The 24428-nt window shown below is 39.3% G+C and overlaps 2 protein-coding genes across 2 annotated transcripts; one reads left to right on the top strand and one right to left on the bottom strand.

Annotated features, from left to right (window-relative positions):
* The first annotated feature begins 1239 nt into the window (after positions 1 to 1239).
* On the top strand, positions 1240 to 6478 carry LOC137260419 (probable serine/threonine-protein kinase tsuA). The gene is made up of 4 exons (XM_067798080.1): positions 1240 to 1567; positions 2506 to 4176; positions 5094 to 5263; positions 6410 to 6478. Exons 1-4 carry the CDS (start codon positions 1240 to 1242, stop codon positions 6476 to 6478), a joined length of 2238 nt encoding a protein of 745 aa, XP_067654181.1.
* A 7119-nt stretch (positions 6479 to 13597) lies between these two features.
* On the bottom strand, positions 13598 to 24131 carry LOC137260177 (fibronectin type 3 and ankyrin repeat domains protein 1-like). Its single transcript, XM_067797870.1, has 4 exons — positions 24073 to 24131; positions 14963 to 15028; positions 14527 to 14610; positions 13598 to 14219 (listed from the first exon to the last, which is right to left on the bottom strand). The coding sequence occupies exons 1-4, from the start codon at positions 24125 to 24127 to the stop codon at positions 13621 to 13623; spliced, it is 804 nt and encodes a 267-aa protein (XP_067653971.1). The 5' UTR covers positions 24128 to 24131; the 3' UTR covers positions 13598 to 13620.
* Positions 24132 to 24428: the final 297 nt, after the last annotated feature.

Here is a 24428-nt window from a genome sequence, read left to right on the forward strand (position 1 = left end):
TTTGCGAAAACTTTGTATAATCATTATTTAACTTTAAATGTGTTTTAAAGAATTAAATTGACTTTTGGTTAGCAGCTATATATGGCTGACTTGAACTCACTCACTCACTCACTCACTCACTCACTCACTCAGAGTGACGCAGATGATCTAATTAGGACATAGAGTTCACTCTTCAACAATTTGCGCTTGCCTTAGGAGGCGACTTCCATATACCCAGAACAAAACGTCAGCGTATTTCAAAGGTAAGATGTTATGCTGTGGAAATGTTAGACTAAAATAATTGGGAAGACCCATCCATATTTAGTGCAAGTTTATGTGGTAGCTGATTTAGGGATGTCATAATCATTTGTATTTACAATTAAATTAAACATTGCTAATGATAGGATGGTACTGTTTTATGAAGGAAAATAGCTATTCCTATTGTGCTTATACAACTGTATTTAACTTAGGTAACTCTTGTCAAATTTGACAATTATATAACCATATAACAGTCATTTCTGATTTTCACTTTTCAAAAGAAGGTAACTTTATCGACGAAAATAAAATGCTTGTTTTCCAATAGGGCATATATGCAGTTTATTTATTTCCTGTCGGGAATGTTGCCTATCCGACAACCTATATTGGCAACATGTACTGCCTGAAGCTTGATATATTTTCCTAAGTGCATAATATGGAATGGTCAGTCTCCCTAGTGTGACAGGTGCACGCCATATTATTTAGGTTTGATGGACTATTTCGTGTACTTTCTAAACTGTCTTTATATGTAACTATATGGATGCAAAAAAAATCTTATTTTGTCAGGAACAGCATGAAGTTGGAAAACAAATAATAAATTCAAACTATTATTGCTTTATGGTGCATTTTATTTGTTTGCCAAGTTAATGACGAGATAATATTTGTTTGGAGGCTATTTCCAGTGTCTGTATGAGGAACTTCATGTGCAGATTACCGCTTATCTTTTAACCGAATGGTATAATATGTCATTTCGATACGTTCATTTCACCGTAACAGCTCCAACTGACGCGACTTAAATATCTAGTCAGAGTCAAGAAAGTGATAAATGACTGTACGAAAGTAGAGAGATCGTTTATATTATTTGCTTTAGGTTTTATGTAAGAGTAATAAATAACAAAGTAATGGTTTTCAGTACATCAATGTCTTTATCAAATGTCAATAAATGTAATTAAACAAAGAATACGTATAAGACAGTGATGGTTCTCAAAGTATTTTCAGTGCTCCATGACTGTCTCAGAGAAGATGCTGTTCAGCGCCATCGTATGTGTGCTCTGTCAGTGTTTGCTGCTGTGCTGTAACACACTAGGTGCACACGTAAACGTTGGAATTGTCATCAGTTTAGGAAAGAATATCAGTCCAGCAAAGATTGAGGAAAAGGACAGAGTCGTCTTTGCCCCGTCATCATCAAGACATCGCTGTTTTGCCAAGTCCGCCCGTGATCCTCACTGTTCAAAATGCGTCCGTTACACAGATGATGAGACTGAGGAAGAAGTTGTGAACAAGGTACAGCATGACGGGCAACCTCACGCTGACGATTATGTTCTTAAATGTGGTAAGTTGTTGAATGGCTATCTGTTAGAATGTTTTTGCTTCTTGTAGCAATATTACAGCAACATGGTGGTGGTGGACACATTGTATCCATGCGGGGAATCGAACTCGGGTCTTCGGTGTGACGTGCTTTAACCGCTAGGCTACCACACCTCCCCTGCGATATGTTAGAGTTTAGAAGGTCCATGATACAATACAATATGTTTTCTGACCCATATGATCCTTGGACTCAAAATAGAACGACAAAATGATTGGATTCCACGTTGACGTTTTATGATAATTGCTATTTGTAGTAAAAGAGATATTTTAACAGAAACCATGTCTCTGTATGGCCCTGGAATATTCACGATTTAAGGTCAATTCCGAGTGTAAACTCCATGTGACCGTATGACAGCCAGCACTCTCCTCTTCATACCCGTGTCAGCCTCCTGATCCTATGTCAGGGCGGTCTACACCATTCCTCGTATAATGCAGCTTCCAGCTGGGCTAGGCTCTGTATAGGAGAATCCCTTTGTTGCACATGACGACCAGCCTTACCCCAGTAGTTTCAATAGAGATGTATATTCAGGGGGTGCTTCACTAAGCATTTGCTTGTCTAGTCATAGACTGGGTTCGATTCCCACATATTCACTCGCTGACTCCTTCTGAGGATCTACTAGACGTATTACATATTTCTGCATGTTAATCTTCATTATGCCTTACTATCTGTGAACACAAGCCTGGGATTGTCGTCGGTAAATTTGTGGAATAGTCCAGTTTGCTCTGTCAAAGTCGCCACACTTAAGATTTTCAGAACATTCCGCTTGTCAGAGCGATTAACAGCTTCCTTCTTCAAAATCTTGAAACAATATGTTGACACTATTCCCATTAATAAACTGTTTAAAGTACATAAAAAGCACAACCATGAGCGAATACCGAATATGTCTTGTCTTGCATCAACAGTAATGGGGACGACTGGGAGGACTAGTGACACTGACAGGCGTGGTAGTGAAACATCCTCATCCCCATCATCCATACAGGACGTCATCGACAAATCTACACCACTGATGCAGAATGTTAACCATATTCCACCATCGACACAAGATATCAAGAACCCTTCATCACCCTCACGTGACATCGACCAATCTACTCCACTGATGCAGAATATTAACCAGATTTCCCAATTGACACAAGATATCGAGAACCCCTCACCACCCTCACATAACATCGACAAATCTACACCACTGATGCAGAATGTTAACCATATTCCACCATCGACACAAGATATCAAGAACCCTTCATCACCCTCACGTGACATCGACCAATCTACTCCACTGATGCAGAATATTAACCAGATTTCCCAATTGACACAAGATATCGAGAACCCCTCACCACCCTCACATAACATCGACAAATCTACACCACTGATGCAGAATGTTAACCATATTCCACCATCGACACAAGATATCAAGAACCCTTCATCACCCTCACGTGACATCGACCAATCTACTCCACTGATGCAGAATATTAACCAGATTTCCCAATTGACACAAGATATCGAGAACCCCTCACCACCCTCACATAACATCGACAAATCTACACCACTGATGCAGAATGTTAACCATATTCCACCATCGACACAAGATATCAAGAACCCTTCATCACCCTCACGTGACATCGACCAATCTACTCCACTGATGCAGAATATTAACCAGATTTCCCAATTGACACAAGATATCGAGAACCCCTCACCACCCTCACATAACATCGACAAATCTACACCACTGATGCAGAATGTTAACCATATTCCACCATCGACACAAGATATCAAGAACCCTTCATCACCCTCACGTGACATCGACCAATCTACTCCACTGATGCAGAATATTAACCAGATTTCCCAATTGACACAAGATATCGAGAACCCCTCACCACCCTCACATAACATCGACAAATCTACACCACTGATGCAGAATGTTAACCATATTCCACCATCGACACAAGATATCAAGAACCCTTCATCACCCTCACGTGACATCGACCAATCTACTCCACTGATGCAGAATATTAACCAGATTTCCCAATTGACACAAGACATCGAGAACCCCTCACCACCCTCACATAACATCGACAAATCTACACCACTGATGCAGAATGTTAACCATATTCCACCATCGACACAAGATATCAAGAACCCGTCACCACCCTCACGTGACATCGACCAATCTACTCCACTGATGCAGAATATTAACCAGATTTCCCAATTGACACAAGATATCGAGAACCCCTCACCAGCCTCACGTGACATCGACCAATCTACTTCACTGATGCAGAATATTAACCAGATTTCCCAATCGACACAATATATCGAGAAACCTTCACCACCCTCACATAACATCGACCAATCTACTCCACTGATGCAGAATATTAACCACTTTCCACCATCGACACAAGATATCGAGAACCCGTCACCACCCTCACGTGACATCGACAAATCTACACCACTGATGCAGAATATTAACCATATTACACCATCAACACAAGATATCGATAACCCATCACCATCCTCACAGGACATTGACAAATCTATTCCGCTGATGCAGAATATTAACCATATTCCACCATCGACACAAGGTACCGAAATCCATTCACCACCCTCACGTGAAATCGACAAATCCACACCACTGATGCAGAATGTTAACCATATTCCACCATCGACACAAGACGCCGAAACCCTTCACCACCCTCACGTGACATCGACAAATCTGGAACAGGTACTTTTGACATCAACCAATCAGCTGCACAGTATGGCAATAAACATGAAGCATCCCCACCACCCTCACGAGATGTCCATAAATCCCCTCTTCCCTCACAGGATGTCCATAAATCTCCACCTACCCGACAGGATCTCCGCGCTACAAACAGGATATGCATGAATCCCCACATCCCTAACAGGATGTCCATCAATTCCCAACTCAGTCAGAGGACATCCATAAATCACCACCACCCTTACAGGATGTCCGTAAATAACCACCACCCTCACAGGATGCCTATAAATTCCTACCACCCTCACAGGATGACCAAAAATCCCCACCACCATTACAGGATGTTCATAAGTCCCCACCGCCCTTACAGGATGTCCATAAATCTCCACCACCCCTGTGGTTTATCCAGGTCTTCCGTGTGAATGCTTTAACCACTATCCTACACCACCGTTCCTTGATCAGGAGTTACTTTTCAGGATTTATAATAAAACATTGTGAACTTAGTGAACTATCAGGTTGGCAGGCTTGCTGTTATGCTTGACACTGATCACTGGCATAAAATCTATCTAAAATATAAAATATATAAGGACAATAAAACATCTAGAGTTATCAAACCTAGCATTCAACTTAAAAGATGTCCGACAATTAGGGACAATCCAATATAAAATAGGCTACCAGTGCCATATAGCTGATATATTGCTGAGTGCGACGTAAAACAACAATGAACCAATTAACGTGATCACCAATAACACTGAAATACTGCAATAATGACATTGTGTGTTCCAGAGGCTGTGTCTTCCGTGGAGTATAAGGTTGTGACAGAGACTGGGAGAAGTAGTGACAGTGGCACCGTCTCCTACTTGTATCTCATACTACACGGTGTGAACGATTCAGAAGAGTTGTATCTGAATCATGAAGGTGGTGAGATGGTCCCCGGATCTGTCGATACCTTCCAGGTATGTTGCCATATTCACACGGTATAAAGTCTTGTCGTCAAAGGACAGATTATGACATTTTACTTAATACTTGTTTGAGAGCGTGTTAAAGAAAAGATTGCCAATTAACAAACAATGTGGAAATGGAATAACTACAGGTCGCTATCAGCCAAAATTTGGCCACCATTCTTAGTACATTGGCTAACAGTGATGGTCCCGAGCACTGTGCAGGGTTTTCTGCCATAGACCAGTGGAGGAAGGTCTTGTAGGGTTAGTTTTGCAATACAATTAAATGTTTTTTCATATTTTTACAAAAGTTCGGGCACACACTAAATTATGTTTTATCAAGACATCCCCGAGCTCTTTGCAAAGTTCATGCTTTAGTCCGGCAGATAGTAAGATCAGTTCGAAAAAGACTCCTCATGGTCTCCATATTGCTGGAATATTGCTGAGAGCGGAATAAAACTGAACTCGCTCGCTGCCCATAGTCTCTAGTTTGGTAAAATTGTGATCATTTTACGAAATGACTAATTTCACAATCTGCCTGAAACGTATAAACGTCTGGCGTTTTTTTTTTCAGTATTTTCCCAACAAATACCTTTTTTATTTTTTTAATTGAAAACATGGCAATATTCGTCCTGCGTTTTCAAAAAATGTGTATGCGTGTTGGTTATTGTCATTGTGAGTAGAACGCCATCTATCTGTATATGCAGTACGCCAAGTTGACAGTTCCTTTGGGTTTCTTTGTTGTAACAACACAAAATGTCATTTCAAAATTATAAAATTTTGTAAAAATGAATGTTTTTTGTTGTTGTTATTTTTTATCATTCTATATATTTTCTGTTTCAATGACAATAAAAGTGGATTTGTTTTTTTCTTTAAGGATAGGGTTTATGTTCGAAGCGTAACTCTAAAATCACTTTACTCATCTTTCCAAACTTTTGTACACTAACTGCAGAATCCACTCTGGGTTTACAGAAAGCATTTTCTCGTATCTATTTACAGTTCAGTAGAAGCGAGGATCTTGGAAGTATACATAAAATGGAGATACAAATGAAGGCATATATAGGGATGAAATCGAACTGGTTTTGTGTTAAGGTGAGTGGAAATGATTTTAGTATACTGTATATTCACTTGTGTTCGTACATGGTTTGTGACTGACTCCAGATTGTCAGCGGTATATCTCACCGAGGCATTGTTGGTATAATGATCTATAATAACCCGAGTACAGTTTAGTGTGACTTAAATATCTAACCAAAATCTTAACTCTCAGTCACTGTTCAAAATCAAATGTGAAATACTGGCCTTACGTATTGCGTAGGGTGGAGGGTCAATGCTTGTACTCGCTTTCGTTTATTGTCTTGTTTGGTTGGGACCCATTATCAGCTTTGGGTCGTGTGAAACAAAGCTATAGATCCAAGATGTCTTAATGAAATGCTGTAAAATGCTGAGATGGAAGATGGTGGTTATTCTCCTGACATCGTGTCTGCTTGTTCTCATTTTAGCTGGAAGCTGAACGTCGCCGTCAGTATACAAGTTACACCGTCGTTGAGATGTATTCCTCATTATTCAACCAATGGCTGCCGCGTCACATTGGTGAAGGCTGGAATTTTGAAACTCCCCAGGACATACCTTTCAACCTGACAAAACAATCTACACATCCACATTAGGACTCCATGCCTAAAAGGCATCAAACCAGTAGTGGTGTTCGATTTCTTATACTTGATTATTATATTTCACTGCATAAAATTAATCTCCAGCAGGAACGGTTCAAGTTATCCGAACACAGTCAGGCTAGTAAGGATCCTTATCAGCACAGGCCATTGTCTTTGAAAAGTCAGCCCATAGCACGGTGTCTTGCGCAGCCACCAGTAACTTTCTGCTCTTCTACTTTTTGTGTCAGACTTTGAGCTACTGGGTCGATTGGTTTAATCATAGCTTCCAAGTCGGCGTGGATAATATATGGTACTGGCATTTGATTTTTGTGATTGATACATTCCAAGATATTGTTGTTTTCTCTTGGCACAACTATTCGCACGGCTGTCTCCTCTACATATAGGCATCCTCCCTGTGCGAATCGAGAAGATCTGACCTAGAAAACCTGTGAAGGTTCTTTTCACAAAAAGGTTTCTTTTCCCTGTGAGTGAGCTCCTACAAACTAGTTGTTGATAGATTAAATGAATTTCTACAAACCAGTGGTTGATTGATTGACTGAGCTTCTACAAACCGGTCCGGTGGTTAAGAGAATGGCTGAGCTTCAACAGACCATGATATGTTCATAGGCAACAGATGCGATGACCACAAAGACCCACAGTATTACCATTCTGAACATACTGACATATTTTCCAATGTGAAGAATGTATTTTTCATATTATCATTCTAATTCGACTGGTACTGGCTCAGCCATTTCTGTGTGAGTGTAACATGGAAACACGTTGTTGTGCAGTGATTAACAAACTTTAATTAAACAAATTTACTATGCGTTTCAGAATTTCAATATCTTGGCATTTTCTTTACACACAAATGTCCCAAGCAAGACAGAGTAAGTACACTCAGAGGTGAATGCACTGAAATGGTCCGAATGACCGACTCATACAGGGTTTCTTTTGCTGTTCAGTATAATTCTCTCAATAACGTCGATTGTATTGCATTAGATTGTTCCATGGTAACTCTAGACACCAATTTGTAAGGCATGTTATATTTCTCTTCTTCACGGTCAAAAAAATACAGACCATCCCGCCTTTGGAACCACTTGTTGATGTAACTGTAGAATGTCTCTGTAATTGTGTGTCGCTCGTAGGTACGTTTACGTTGAACCCCCACCTCTAAAGATACATAGAGACCACTCTGCTTTTAAGGAATAGAGGGATGTAACGAACCTGAGTTAGTCATAGGTCCCGTTCCTCAAAGCGGTTTTAACGTTAAGACGATCATAACATTCATACTTTAACATTGACTTACGACAGTCATAACATAAAGATGATCATAACTCCAATATTTTAGCAATGACCTGCGAAATCCTGGACACTTTCTGCATATTTTCGTTGAAATGAGGCCGATGGGGAAGACACGCCGACGACAATGTAAGGTCTCGCATTGTCCCGTGACCTCTTTACGGCCCTGTTTGCTTTCGATAACCTGCATCAACCAGGTCAGCGAGGTTGATCACCGATTGACGTTGGTCGTATATTACGATCATATATGACCCTATCAGAATTTGTCAGAAAAGGTTGTAAATCGAAAAAAGAGTGTTTGCGGTATCGTTCGATAAAGAATTCTCTTCACCCTTTCTCTCACAGCTGTGAGCGAGTGAGTTTAGATTTAGCAATATGCCAACAATATCATGCTGAGGAGACCAGAAATGGGCTTCACACTTTGAGCGCATGTGGGGAATCAAACTCAGGGAATCAAACTCGGGTCTTCGGCGTGACGAGCAAACGCTTTAATCACTAGGCTATTCTCCTAGGTAGTTAATAGAAAAAGAAATGTCAATGATAACAAAGGCTCTGACTGTTAACAAAATGTCATGGCCAGATTAAAGCCCACCGTTAAATGAAAACAAATATGGTTTTGCATCTTCAAAAAAGGATGTGGAACGTCCATTCAACTTACACATTGCTGTCTACAGTCAGTTCAAGGAAACACACATACACACAAGTATGCCATTTTATCATCATTCGGATTGTGTTACTAAGGTAGCGCCTAAATGGACTAAAATGAAGGTATGCTCACCTGAATGACAACGAGAGATAAAGCGGTTCCATCGTGTAATTCACTCACCCCAATCAGTAACCATCCAGGTCCTACACCAAATGCTTTCACGCTCAGTACCATTTGTGTGATGTTTCCAAGATCCATTAACCGTGTGAACTGCAAAAACATTAACCATTCCAGTTGCATTGTTCAGTTGGATGGTGCTGGTTATCGTATCCTGTTGTGCAGACCGATGCTCACAACGCTAGTCACAGGATAGTCTAGTTGAAACTCTGGTATTCACAGACGGCCGATAAATATCTGGAATATTGCTGAATACCGCGTAAAACAATAAACAAGCAAACAAATCAGAGCAGGTAAATTGGTAATATACTCTTTGCATTGATTTTCGCATTTTTTTTCTTTACCAGGCTCGGTACCAAACACTAGCATGCTAAAAGGTCTTTCACGCATAAACATTACTACTATCTGCTGAAGACCAAGCTGAGCATACGCTAGGATTCGTAAGACATTTTCCAGAATCTGTTTGGAAATAGCATGGCGGTTAGACAAAGGATGTTCATAAACTGCGAACACCTACTGGCAACTGGCTGAAGGCCTCCATGTGGAGTAGGTATCACTTCGGCGTCTCTATTTGCCTGCCACCAAGATGATTTAAAGGCTTATCCCTTGTTTATGGGTGAGACTTCAGCACAATCACTGACAAAACACACGTGACACTGCTCACTAATTGACTGTTTTCAAACTTGAGTTCCACCCGTGAAGGTCCCTGGGTAGAATAGGCCTTCAGCAACCCATGCTTGCCATCAAAGGTGACTATGCTTGTCGTAAGAAGCGAATAACGAGATTGGGTGGTCAGGCTCGCTGACTTGGCTGACGCATGTCATCTGTTCCCACTTGCAAAGATCGATGCTCATGTTGTTGATCACTGGGTTGTCTGGTCCAGACTCGATTATTTACAGACCACCGCCATATAGCTGGAATATTGCATAGTGCGGCGTAAAACTAAACTCACTCACTCAAAATTGAGTTCTATGTATAAATATCCAATATTTACATTTACATGCGTACATACAGTAAACAATGACGCGAATGACGAATTCGTCATATGTGAAAATGGCGAGATGTACGACGTACAGAATAACTGGCGGTCATTTCAGCAATAATTGTGTTTTAACTGAAAACAGTATGTTAGATCGTGAAGCAGAGAAGTGGGTGGATATATTTGTCCTTCTGGCATCCAGGAATAAATAAAACAGGGATGTTTCGAGTGATGATTGGTTTCAGTTTAATTTTGTATATTATGAGTTTAGTCAATTAACCGAACTGGTTAAATCCTACAGTAATCAGCTACGGACTACCATTCTCCCTTTGTTAACCCCTGTGCTCCGTTGTTCAGAACAACCTAAGCTAAGATCAACCATAAGCACTAAGGTTAGACTTAAGATCACCTTAAGAATAAGATACGCCCGTTGCACAAAACAACCTTAGGGCAACCTGAACTTGGACTCCAACCTTAGCCGTAACCTTAACTCGTGTATGCCGAGTTTTTTTTAGGCGCACATTTTCGTTAGGTTTGAAGGGAACGTTGTGCGAGAATTGCGCTGGCGTGGTCCTGGATCTGTGTACGGCTATATATTTACACGGAAATGTAGAATATTTCATTTCCTATCCGTTGATAATAAATATAACTGCGACAACCTCGGGGATTTGAGAAACATATACTGTTAAATGTTGTACAAAACTTTTGTGTACGTTAAAAATCAGTAAATTTCTCCGTTTTCATAATGTACCAATAAAAGCACTCTGCTACGATTTTTTAAAAGGTTATCATATTTACGAAAACTGTGAGCGAAGAAAATACATCCAAATGTTAGAACGACATAAGTGTATATGAAACGGATTTATGTGCTAATGTACAACGGTAAACTCTCAATATTAAAAATGGAGCACAATAAATGTCAAAAATGGATTCTCTTCTATGACGTCAAGCATCGACAGGGGGATGATTCACGAATAAAGATAAGGGGCCATAACTCCGCTATGCTTTACATCAGGTCAGCGTAATTCACATCACATGGAGAGAATTTGCTGTGAATCCTGACAGTATATTTTCGTTATGTTTTGTACATAGTGAACAAAACTATTCCAATACAAATTTTCCCAATGTGAGCGGATACCTTTAGGTAGTTTCACAGTTTATAAGGAAAGATACCAATGTACTACATGAAAAAGCGATTTGGATGTCCCTATCCGATTCATAATTTAGTTCTTAGATTCCCAAATCCTCCTGTTTGTGTAGATGTGTTATTTTGATTAATTTTGCATCACTATTCACGGAGTAACAGACACTCCAAATGTAATGAGATCATATATTAACATAACTGAAAATGATGCAACATTTTAGTTGACGTCATGGCATGTTTTGTGCAATGTGTGACGTCGGAAAAAGACGACACTGCTTTGCTGATTAGTATATATCTCACCTAATTTCCTTTGAATATGTCAAAGGTCTCGGCTTTTATGTCAGAGTTCAACACACTTTAGACAAAACGAAAAACGAAATAGTGTCCTAACAATTAGACGGTTTTACTACTTGTCTTATTGTGAGCAACACGCGCACCTGGCATCAATTTAGCGTAAATGAATAATTATTCATTTAGGATATAAACATTTATGATTATGTTATTTCTCTTCATAAGTGTGTAATGAAAGGTAAAAAGAGAGAACTATTAGATTATGGACGTAAGGTTTGTCCAACTTAAGGCATGACCTGTTGTATCTTCTTAAGCAGTTTTCGCATATATATTGAGTTAGATATCCTAGCTGCTATCAAAATATGTTTCAGAACGTTTTTGGCAAACTCGCACCTGGTCCAAATACGCAAAACATACATCACAATACTGAAAGTGCAATCGGAATGACGTGGCCATTGTGTTTACTCTTGTTCAACCGACCTTCACCTCAAAGAAATTGCCTAATATGTGCAACAGTGTTGACGTGTGACATCGCTACCGATGAACGATTTCTTTCCAAATGGCGGCTTCGCTGACAACCATAGACAAGAGTACACAGGATTTTGCGAGGACTTTGTCCTTGATTCAGGGATGTTTTGTACATAAATGTGAGATGTAAGTAATCAGAATTATTCTGACTATCTGTGTATTGTTATATGTTTTTATTATTTACATTGTAAATGACGGAAGAAGCCAGAAATGCTGATAAGTACCGTTATCGTTCTGCGTGATTTTGCGTCAGTCATGGCATCACGCTGCAATAAAAGTTTGACAGTTTCTTATGAATTACCAAATGATTTCATTGTATCTGTGTTTAATTTGCTATTTCTTGCTACGATACTCTTCCCCTGAATATACTAAGCGTATTGAGCAATTGTGAAGCAATGATTAGACGGCTGGATGTTGGAAAATTTCCGAAAATGCTACGCAGTGTAAAATTGAAATTTTTCTTTGTTTACATATCAATCAAGCGCTGTCTTTTGAGCACAGCGTTCGTTTTCATACCAAGTATATTTCGTTTCATTTTACCTAGGACAGTTGGTATTGGTGACATTTGTAATTTGATTCTAGGATGTGTGGGGAATTCAATGATGCATTTGTCGCAGCTGACTATGAAATATACGTGATGTTATTGGCGTCTCAATATCGGAACGTGATTTTGTAAACACTGTCCAATACTATCCAACTTTGGCGTTCGTGTAAGTGTATTTTCGAAAACATCCCAACTGGGTTCATCGGCGACGTTTCAGAATTATCATTACTGGTTACATGAAAACGAAATATCAGTGATCATTAATATGTTATTTTTGAAATTCATTACTCCAAGTAGTTATCCGATTTTCACATTTCAAAACATACTGCAAATAACGCTGTGAATCTCGATTTTGTACAGTTTGAAAAATGACGACATTTACAATGAAGCCCATTTTGAAAGGCAATTTTAAGCACTTTAGCTTGGTCTGAGATAATAGTGGATGGTACCAAGCAACAGGGCATTTTCCGCAGAATTTAAAACTGTGAAGTATTTATATATGCATGGTATATTTAGAATTTTATTGGGCTTCAAAGTGAGGGATGTAGAGGAGGGACATATATGTCCCTGTGGCATCCAGGGGGTTAAGCAGAAGCGACGACCTGGTATTTGAGTAACACTGCTTGTGTTGTGAGGCAGCGTGCTGAGAAGACGACCAAACACCTCTGTATGTTTGTGATGTCACCAGCAGTGTGACGTCACTGTCACTGTACAAATGACACCAAGTCAGCTGGATGAACCTCGGCTCAGTCTGTGGTCACAGAGTGCAGCGACATGTAAACAAACAGATTGTTGTTGTCTGTTTCCCAATTCGCGGTATTCTCTGAACAGAATTATTAAAATTAACACAGAATTACGTTCAGACGGGCGACATTTATGTACAATCACTCACCGTTTATGTTCACACTCAGTTTACAATTTTCCTACCTGATCATGCGAGGTTCCACAGACAAAACATGACAAAATGTCTGACGATCCATTCAACAACGTTTATTTATATTCAAAAAGAAAAAAGGAAATCGCCTGAATCGTGACCTACGACTACGTGAACGGCACACACCACGTTGGTGTCAGTAATGACATGTGCTCCGTCTCTGTCTACACCGACACCGACTTCAGTGTGCACCACGTGACACCAGGAGATCCAACACTCGCTGATGTCCATAGGCTCTCGCCATGTCGGCCGCTGTCCACCCGTAGTTGTTCCTGACCTTGATGTCCACCACGTCCAGGTCCAGGATCAGCTTCACGGTCTCCAGGCGTCCACGTCTACAGGCTATGTGAAGGACGCTGTTACCGCCCCTGTCCACCAGTGACACATCAGCCCCTTTACCCACCAGGAACTCCAACACGTTCCTGCGTCCCCACCGTGCTGCCTCCATCACCGGTGTCATGCTGTCCCCTCCTCTACTGTTAATGTTCACCACGTTCAGGGGCAGTATCAGCTTAACCGTCTCCAGGCGTCCACGTCTACAGGCCAAGTGAAGGACGTTGCTACCGTCACTGTTCACCAGTGACATATCAGCCTCTCTATCCACCAGGAACTCCACCACGTCCCTGTGTCCATTATATGCTGCCACCATCAACGGTGTCCAGCTGCCTCTTCTATAGTTGATGTCCACGTCACCCTCGGCCAGGATCCGCTTCACTGTCTCCAGGTCACCGCGCCTGCTGGCGTAGTAGAGGTCGCGGCCTGATGCTGGTGATGGAGTCGCTGTAACACAAAGTAAACTGTCTACACCTGACATCTTTGTCTCACATCTACAATGTTTACATCATGTTGATACGTGACTCGGACATTGCTACGTCATTTAAACAATTCCATCATGGCTGACAACAATCCAGCATCATGGGAATGTCAACATGTGGTAGCTGGAATTAACGATGGCGTGTTTAATATGTAACTTTCTGTTAGAGTCAGATATTCTGCATTACTTTGAAACATGAGAGTGTTGATGTTTGTTGAACTTTACCAGGTGATAGTGTCAGTACAACTGTTGCTGCTGGGTTTTCCAACCTACCATGGTGATCAGAGTCTTGTGTCGTCACTGGCGCCGGTTCCGTCTTGCTGGGTGTCAGATTCTCACTCTCGTCAGTCGTGGAGGCTGAAACAGGGAATGTGATGTTCAGAACACTATACATAGCACATAAGCATTTCTACTGCTGGTCTGTTTTCGCCTTTCCTGATATGTTTTGCTTTTCAATATTATGTATGATTAAATTCTATTAAAATCATATATCTTTCAAGTTGACTGAGATGAATCTTTAAAGCAAGAAAAAAGTGATACTTCCTTATATTGATTTTTACAGTTCGAAATTCTGTGATTGACAACGTTGATCGGTACCGGAGTGAGATTCATCCCTCAAGTCAAAATCACCACAGGCATATACATCAGTGTGGTAAATGCAGGGAGAATGAACAACTGCACTTCCTGCCTGCTGGGTTTTCCCACCTACCCTGTAGGTCTTGTGTCGTTACTGGCACTTGTGGAATCGTGTTGTTCCGGCTTAAGTCAGTCGAAGCTGAAACAAGGAACATACATGTACAAAAAAAATAGTTATATGACTACTGGCCTCAGGTTCTGCTTTCCACAAATGTTTTGCCTTATGTCCAAAATCATCTGTTATAACAGATGGTTTAATTTGATGGATATTTCATTTCCTAAATACATTTTCACAGCTTCATTTAGTAAATTTAATAAGCTGTCCATTGCGCATCGACTGTTTGATAACAGTTGGGATCCTATTTGCTGAAATGTTTGAATTGTATAGATGTTTGTTTGTTTTTGTTTTGGTTTGGGGGGGGTTGTTAAATATACACTTGAACGGTGTAAACAAAACAGTCAGTTCACCCTCAGAGCTAGGGTAGGTTGGCGATGCAAATACGGGGACTTCATATATAAGCATATATTATGTTCACATTGTGTGCTAATAGATAAACAAACAATTACTTCAGCACTTTTCCTTACACATAATTCCTCTTTATGGAATGACAACCATTTTAGTTTGAATTCAGTAACCGTGGCTGGAATATTAAAAATTGCCTTTCCTAGATGTCCTAACCCTATCCTCTCTGTTCAATGTACCTGGTATTTTAGGCAACTCCGTAAATTCTAAAGTGAAGCACATTAACACTGATGTTTACCAAACAGTGTGAAGGACAACAGGGTAACTTGACTCGGTGTTTGTGGAACACAGTTGTATTTTGTGTCAAACAAACTCTGTGATACTCTCACAAAAAATCAGAATATCGAGTAATAGTGTCAGACAGAGCAATTCTCAAACAATTGCTTACCGAGGCGGACACTGCAGTTGACACAACCGTACTTGTCGATGGAAGCAGTGTGCTTTGATAAACGACAAGGGTGGTAAAGATCGAAATGTCGGTTGTCCGACATTCTGCGTCTGTTTCAATATTAGAAATAACGAAAATACAGCACAATTGCCCTTCTATAATCTACTTTCCATTGAAGTTTTGATGTAATGTTGTAGAAATGCACACGGATACGTTTGGCCGTGTGCTACAGCGGGGATGTATTTCAATGCAATGCAGCAGCCCCGAGTGAAAACACAATACATTTGAAATGAAATATTGGACTGGACAGATGTAAGAGGTAAATCCCATCAGGTCAAGGTTAACGGTAGAAAAAAACACATAATTTCATTAAATAAAACGAGTCTGTCAGGGGAAACGCTGCGTTGTTATGTTTCCCCTGACCTTCCATCGTCCCCCGCCGGTGACAGGCTAAACACAGGTCTGGGTGTAAACATTGTGTGAAGAAAACACTTGATTCCTACACGGTTCATGCTTCTTTACAGCAGTCATACAATATACAATTGCACTATTTCATCTAATTCCACAAATCACGTTTAAAATCATAAGCTGAGAACTTACCCACCAATAACGTACGTCCTAACAAGGGCGACACATTTCTCTGCTAGTTGAGAAATGTTTTAACTGGCGAAACCACAAAGCAGAGCTGCCAGCTATGACGTCATTGGGACGTGTTAGGTTAGGAGCACGACAACGTTTGGCGCTCGACTACCTGGACTGATCAACAGCTCTATATGGAAATATTTCCAATCGTCCCATGTTTGCTCTCTAGTTTTGTTTTCGTTTTATGATACAGTTCGCGTTACCTGTGGCATGACATGGACAATTGTATATTAGCATATCGGACACTTCCTAACTTGGTGTAATTCACCAACTGTTTGTATCGCTTAATCCTTAATTTATTTGTTTAAAAATATAAAAGTTCACTTTCAAAATAGGTCATATGTGGATATTAGTAGACCTGAAAGACTTAGGTGTAAATAGTTGCGGTCACTCTGTCAAACAAGGACACTGAGGTACTTAAATTGAGCAAATACCCCTAAATATAACCTTGAAAGACTAACTGGTTCTCTGATCCTGTTGCGTTCAGTATATATTCTTTTCCACAGCTCAGTCTAGTGTGAAAAAAAGATACCCAGATTTAGTGTATGCTGGTTTTAATGTATGTTGTCCTACGTGTAGGCAGACATTCCCACCTCAGTCTAGCCCCCTGGATGTCACAGGGACATATATGTCCTTCCACTTCAATCCTCAGTTTAAATTCCCCAAAAATTCTACATATATCAAGCACACACATATATTACACAGTTTTGAATTCTGTGGGTAATTTCCTGTTTTGTGATACCATTCACTATTATCTCAGACAAAGTGATTAAATTTACCTTTCAAAACAGGCTTCATCGTAAATATCGCTCTTTGACACAGTACAACATCGTGATTCGCAGCGTTATTTGCTGTTTTGCGAAATTTGAAAACAGGATAATTACCGGGTGAATTGGATTTAAAAAATCGCATATCAGGTTTTCATGAAATCACTACTGTCGTTGCCGATGAACCCAGATGTTTTCGGAAATACACTTACACGAACGTCGGTATACTTTCCGTTATCTTGGATAGTATTTACAAAATCACGTATCTGCTTGAAATTCGAAAGTCACATTCTGAAAAAAGTCTGAAGAGTCACTTTCTCAAAATAACTCTCCTTTTGAAATGATATATAAGCCATGGTCCAAGTTGTCGCTTCTGGTCTGGTTCCCGACTCAATGTGCGCTGCGACAACTTGCTACATGTACAGACAGAACCACATTTACACCTTGCCCTGGCCACCTTCATTGAAAAGAATCCCTATCGTTGACGACAAAAAAACCATTAACTGACAAATATTTTGCTTTGATTTTTATTTGAGAAAAGCATGGTTTATTTAATTTCCAAGTGCAGTGCCACTTGGCACGATATAAATAAAGACTGTAAACGCCATGGAAAATTGGTTATATTGTCACGGCATTTCCTACGACAGAACCCGTGGGAGTGCTAGTCAACTTACTGCAAGTCGTAGCATCTATGAAAATTCTTTGTATATGTTATCAACCCTTCAGTTTTTTCCAACGGTAATTCTTTAACTACTGTCGCATTCAAATCTTAACAATAGTTCCCATACTACTACCGATCTCAATTTAAGAAACAAAATTGGAGATACAACTCCAACCAACGAATACTTAATCGAACCCTGGAAGGTCTTTCTCGCCAATTTGTGATTATTACACATCCCTGACAACTGGCGAAATTCCGTATAGAATGTAACAGTTAGTTATAAATCTATAAATGACGTTCTGAGAAGCGGTTCCTCATTTGATTTTAAATTTTGACACTACTGTATATTTATATATGTAAATTAGTTAAGAAAAAGCCATACACCTCAATTGTCTCAATGAACAACATACAATTCTGACCACCCAAGCGGACGTGTATGATATTATTACATTACACATGTGTTTCTTGGTTTGGTAACATTAAGTTGACAAATGTTTCCCATGACACACCATATATTATCTAAAGGACAAGGTATGATAAGGGTGGTTTTTGGCCCACTAACAAAATTGGCTGAAAACATGTTATTTGTTTAGAGACAAGTTAGTTTTGCATACAAATGCTATATTTTATATGTTCTGAGGTGTAATTTTTCTGCAGAGGGGCCCAAAATGGGTTTTATCAGTTCCCATCAAAAATAACAAGAAGTCTGAAATATTAGTGTGCCATAATGGCTAATTTACAACTGTTATTTTATTTACATACATATTACAGCAGTTTTACGACAGGTAGTCATGCTGAAAAACATGTCAATGTCAGTCATAATGTTTTAACTTCAAGGGGCCCGATTAGGGTTGCAAAACATTGTTAATTCAATTACTTGCCAATTGTGTCCCCAAAACGCAGTCATTATTCACAGCAATCTTTGCAAATGTAATCCATGGATCCATCGTACAACATGTAAACATGATAACAATCATGTTGCACTAAGAATCACAGGGGCCTGTTTTGGGTGAAGCTTCATTTTGGGCACAGCTTCATTCTAACTAGTAAGTGGTACAAGTCAGCATTTACAACCAGTTTTAGCAAATATACAGTTAACATCTCAGTCATCATATGTTATTACTATAGCCAACCAGGTTGCACTAAAAGAATCACAGGTCGTGACATCAAAGGGGCCCATTTCGGGTGGAATTTCATTGTCAGTGCCTGTTCATATTAACACCATGCACATGTTAAAGTCAGTATTCAAAAGACTTCACAGAGTAATTATTCACAACTTATCCACTTTAAAGATATAAAACATCCATTATTACTTTTCATTCACAAAGTCATCAATCTCAGTATCTGATTCACAATCAAGAACTACAGTATTCAAAAGTGTATAAGCCTAAAGTAGATCAAAATGTATAAAATATGAATTTAAAAGGCAACTAGAAGGACTTGAAAGGTGAATGGTCAGTGTCTTAAGTAAAGATTTACATGGTGTTAATTGTTTCACCAGTGTTGTAAGATAGATTACCAAACTTAAGAAAAAAATACAATATTTGGTACTGCTTGATCATATTTTGAAAATCTTCAGACATCTTACTTTTCTAGCAGAGACCAACAACCAAACACCAATGTTTACCTCTCATAAATCTGCCTTGTGAGTGCCTTATGATATTGAAAATTTTAATAACGATGTTTGATATGTGTATTTTAGAGCACAAAACCATTCAAAATATAATGTATCATGGCACAGATGTGTAAATGTGATGGATTGTTTTTAAAGATGTTAGTTTATGTCAATGTTTATTTTTTTGAGATGTTGTATGGGGCAATTTCATAAACCGAAAAAATGTACTTTTTGAAAGATTTTGATGTGAGCAAAAGCGTGACCCACCACAATTTTTTAGGTGTACATTCTAATTTACACGCTTCATATGTGGTGAAAAAATTGGGATGGGTCACGCTTTTGCTCACACTTTTCTATCACTCTGAAAATCAGAAAATGTAGGTTTCTAGAAGATATTGTAAAATATGTTAACTTTGAGGTCTTCAAAGAGGAAAACTAACAACACTAGAAACATAAAAATGCAACTGGAGGTAACTTCAACAATTAATTTAGCTCCTTTTATGCTAAAATTATCGTGTTGTAAAATTTTGATAATCATGACATGTTGTGGGCCAATAGGGGCCTCTATCATACCTTGTCCTTTGTATATTTTGTATTCTGATTTTCATTCAACAGTTCCTAAAGAATCTTTAGGTTATGGCTGTAATATCAGACAATGAATTTAATATCAAGTATATGTTTTAGATGACATACATTCGATTTTGACCCCACAATTATTCTATGAAGATATGTTTTTACATTTATTTATTTTATTAGAAATTTAATAGATAATATGGACAATGACTAAGCAAAGTCATGCATGTGTAACGCAATATTAAAGTACACATGCACCAGCATACAAAAACATGTAAAGTGCGAAAAGATATTGACTTTATTATGTAGACACTGCAGGAAAATGTAAACCATTTGATGCTGACAACACCTAACCGTGTCATTTATTATGCTAGAAGCTGAAATATGTTATCAATATGAATATATATATATTGTTTAGTTGTGTAATGACAAATAGAATTTGGAAAGTGCCCTTGAATGAGTACTTAACCTAATGGTGGTTTTACTTCTTCTGTATCTGAAATAGTATATGAAATAAATTAGTATTTCAATATTATTTCCTTCTATTAAAACTTAATAAAATCAAAACATTTTAATTTATACCCGTATTTCTGGATAATTAAAACGCGATCATTGTAGAATTTTGCAGTGTTTTTGTGCATTATTTATCCATACAGTGATTTTATATTTCATGCATCTCAAACCGTTACAGACATAAAAAAGTTGATTTCAGTTATGTTTATGTTTATCGCATTTGAAAATTGGCTACATGTAGGCGATTATTGACATAATTCGTCCGTTACTGTTACTTTACAACTACTTGACCATTGTTTTTCACTTCTCTCTGTACCTGCTAAATATCTGTGTTGTCAAAAAACTCAATCCCATCTTGTACCACCCATGAAATTTACATAACAAAACTTTCAGCGTTTCACATTTCATGCACATCAGCTTCCCGTCGGAGTGAATTACATGAATGCACGCACCCATATCGGCCGTAATACTAAAGCGATTTGACTACATAAACAATGAAAATACACCGCAGTTTTAAATGTGTGATACTGAGACAGCTAGTGCCAGACTTAAATTACCGATTGCAAAACGTCAACAAAACGACAAACATGACCTGAAAACGAACAGCTGATTCCAGCTCCTCGCTTCGAACTACCATATCGCCATTCTTGCAATGTAAGCAGTCATGACTATCCCAGGTGTATCACAGAATCATGGAATCTATTTTTCAAGATATACCACTTGATGTATCATCGTGAGAGGGAATAGATATACCGTCAATACACAGGAGTGAACGTTACCAGTGAAGGTGAAAGCTACAGTTGTCAACAGTCTCTAAATGTAATAGCAGGAAGACTATATAGTTGTAGATTATCCCTGGTAATAGTACCACGTACGGCACACATCGCGCATACACATGTGTCGTCATTTTAAGGGTGGACGTTAGTAGATTAATGAAGGGAAGGTACATTCAGAACGATCCCCCATTCCCCTTACATTTTAGAATTAAACTACACCTGGTCTTTGTCACCAATACCAACTCTCTCGATAAAAAGAAACGGAAGCTAATGGATTTGAAAACGAATGCTGTGCTCGAAAGACTGCGCTTGTTTCAAATGTAAACAATGGAAAATTCCAATTTTACACTGCATGTCATGTTCTGAAATGTTACGACATCCAGGCGTCTATTCATTGCTTGTCATGGCTTAGTACCTTTAGAATTTGTATGGATAGAGCGTAGTATCAAGACATAGGAAAGTAAAAATAGATACAATGCAATGATTTGATAACTCAAACGAATTGCACCATGCCATTTAGAAGTGGTCAAATGAAACGCATGTCATATTTGCGATTACACTTTGTTAGTAAAGGAGAAATTCTAGTACGATATCCACATCGCGGTAGCTGGGTGGACTAGGCGGCTGACATTGTGTGCTGGCGATTAGGTGCCTGACTCTGAGGGTGCGGGTTCGAATCCCCAATAGGGCTCAACCAAAAGAGTACTAGAATCTGTACTTTGCTAAGAAAGTGGAAACCTAAATGTTACGTCTGTTAAATTCAGAAGAAATCGTCAAAGTTTCCGTCCAACGTGACGCCATGACTGACGCAAAATCACGCAGAAGGACAACGGTAATTATCAGTATTCATGGCTTCTTATATAACTTACAATGAAAACGATGAAAATGTATATAAATACACAAAAGGTCTGAACCATTCTGATTGCTTATATCTCATATTTATGTACACACGGTCCCTGAATCTTCGCAAATAATACGTCCCCTTGTCTATGAAGCCACCATTGGACATATAAGGCAATTTCTTTGAAGAAAGTGAACATCTCGGCATCAAGGGTCTAGGTGTGAAGTACATACCAAGAATGCGTGCACATAGTTATCATGTATGTTGTATTTATGTGCGAGTGTACATGCGCCAGAGGGTCTCTAACTGTCTGATGTGTTATATTGCGCCATGGATTAAATTTCTCCTCGGCAAACGGTGGCGATATAACCAGTGTATCGTACATGTATGTTCAGTAGCCATAAGTCGTCCGCCTATTCAAATGGTCGTAGTTAGTCGCCTGTTAATTTCATGTCATGATTATTGTGTACTACTAAAACAAATGAAGGTAAACCATGGGTTTCTATCTATGCACAGCGTTTGTCATGACATCACCCAATTGTAATAACCTGGTGATTTATTTCATCATTTTCATGACAAATTTACCTCTGCAATCAGGGGTATTAGTGAAGTAATTTAAAGACCTAATTTGTAGTCTTGCTCTGCTCGACTCCCCAGGGTACCCTCCTCCTACTCTTGCAGAACTACTTGGTGCGGTGTCAGTCATGAACGGGTAATCCTGAACTAAATTCTACCAGGGCATTCTAAAAATGTTAGCATTCACGGACAAGGAAAGACATAATCTGGTGTAGGGTTTAATTCAGTATGAAGTTCAGATTTTTGCCATACTGAGACTGCTTTCAGTTGTCAGGTCATAATATCTAATATCTCAAACATAAAACGAGCTGTGTTTAACTGACCGGGGCTGTGTTGGACAGGTTTGACCTGAATGTTCTGACCTGACAACACTAGGTCTTCTTGTCAAGTGGGGATTGGGCGATTGTATTCAAAGCAAGTTCAATATTCAGAATAGGGTAAAACGTTGGTCGTCTAATTTGATGTCCTGTTCCTAATTGAATCAGTAAGTTCACCCAAATATGTAGAGATACAGAGGTAAATCAGTACGATCACAGCACAGTTGAAACATAAATTTTACAGGCAGTACATTTACATCATCAGCGTTAATACGAGAGAATTATTAATAGAAATAATGCCTGGCATAAAACTAATAAGACTGGAGCAACAGCAGTCAAGCTGGGTGGAGTTTAGATGTACAGGGCGGTCAATGATCTTGACACACATTGGCTGATCTTGATGTTTGGTGTTACATTGCTTTGAAACAGACATATAAGCTCTTATATACACTGGGTCGTAACTGCTGACTCCAAATAAATATGCCTTGTAAGCTCTTATATACACCGGGTCTTGACTGCTGACGCCACGTAAATATGCCTTGTAAGTCCTTATATACACTGGTCCATGCCTGCTACCTCCACGTTAATATGCCTTGTAAGCCCTTGTGTACACTGGATCACAACTGCTACCTCCACGTTAATATGCCTTGTAAGCCCGAGGTTGTCTATACCTGCTAAATAAACGCTTACACGCCTTGTAAGCCGTAGTTTGCCACCGTTTATTACATATCTTGTAAACCGTAGGTTGCATGCTAATCCAACGTTTACATGCATGGTAAGCCCAGGTTATCAAATAAAGCTCATTTATTCATGCACAAACTCCATGTTGACGTGTACACTAAACTTTTTGCTGCCATGCCAACCTAATCCTACGTTGCTCTGTCATGTGAACCCTAGGCTGCCAAACAAATTAATGTTATTCTTATATATTTCGGTTGTCATATCCAAATAGAATGTTAATTAAGTAACACATCTCTGCTAAAAGTCTCACCTTCTGTCGTTCCAGGATACGTCGTGGTTGAAGGCTCCTTGATCTCTTTCCTCATCCCACAGCAACTGGTATTCAGCGTCGTGAAGTCCTGTGTGAGGCCAGCGAGTGTCTGGTTTGTGTCAAACTGGTCACTAATGCTCTGATTCAGTTGAATGTTTAAACTCTGTATATCTGAGGATACTTTTCTCTTCATTTCCTGCAAGCCCTCCTGGTATGATTTTATTTCTCTCTCCGTCACCACATAACTGGTATTCAGCGTCCTGAAGTGCTGTGTGAGGCCAGCAAGTGTCTGGTTTGTGTCAAACTGGTCACTAATGCTCTGATTCAGTTGAATGTTTAATCTCTGTATATCTAAG

The sequence above is a fragment of the Haliotis asinina genome, chromosome 13 (assembly GCF_037392515.1).
Source record: "Haliotis asinina isolate JCU_RB_2024 chromosome 13, JCU_Hal_asi_v2, whole genome shotgun sequence".
NCBI classification, from domain to species: Eukaryota; Metazoa; Mollusca; class Gastropoda; order Lepetellida; family Haliotidae; genus Haliotis; species Haliotis asinina.

Bases quoted from the DNA above. Each gene is read 5' to 3' on its own strand.
- LOC137260419 (XM_067798080.1), top strand. From the start codon at position 1,240: ATGACTGTCTCAGAGAAGATGCTGTTCAGCGCCATCGTATGTGTGCTC. The intron at 1,568-2,505 runs GTAAGTTGTTGA...TTGCATCAACAG, and splicing joins CGATTATGTTCTTAAATGTG to TAATGGGGACGACTGGGAGG. The intron at 5,264-6,409 runs GTATGTTGCCAT...GACTGACTCCAG, and splicing joins GATCTGTCGATACCTTCCAG to ATTGTCAGCGGTATATCTCA.
- LOC137260177 (XM_067797870.1), bottom strand. From the start codon at position 24,127: ATGAGGAAAGAGATCAAGGAGCCTTCAACCACGACGTATCCTGGAACG. The intron at 15,029-24,072 runs GTGAGACTTTTA...TCCTTGTTTCAG, and splicing joins GTATCCTGGAACGACAGAAG to CTTCGACTGACTTAAGCCGG. The intron at 14,220-14,526 runs GTAGGTTGGAAA...TTTGTGTTACAG, and splicing joins ACAAGACTCTGATCACCATG to CGACTCCATCACCAGCATCA.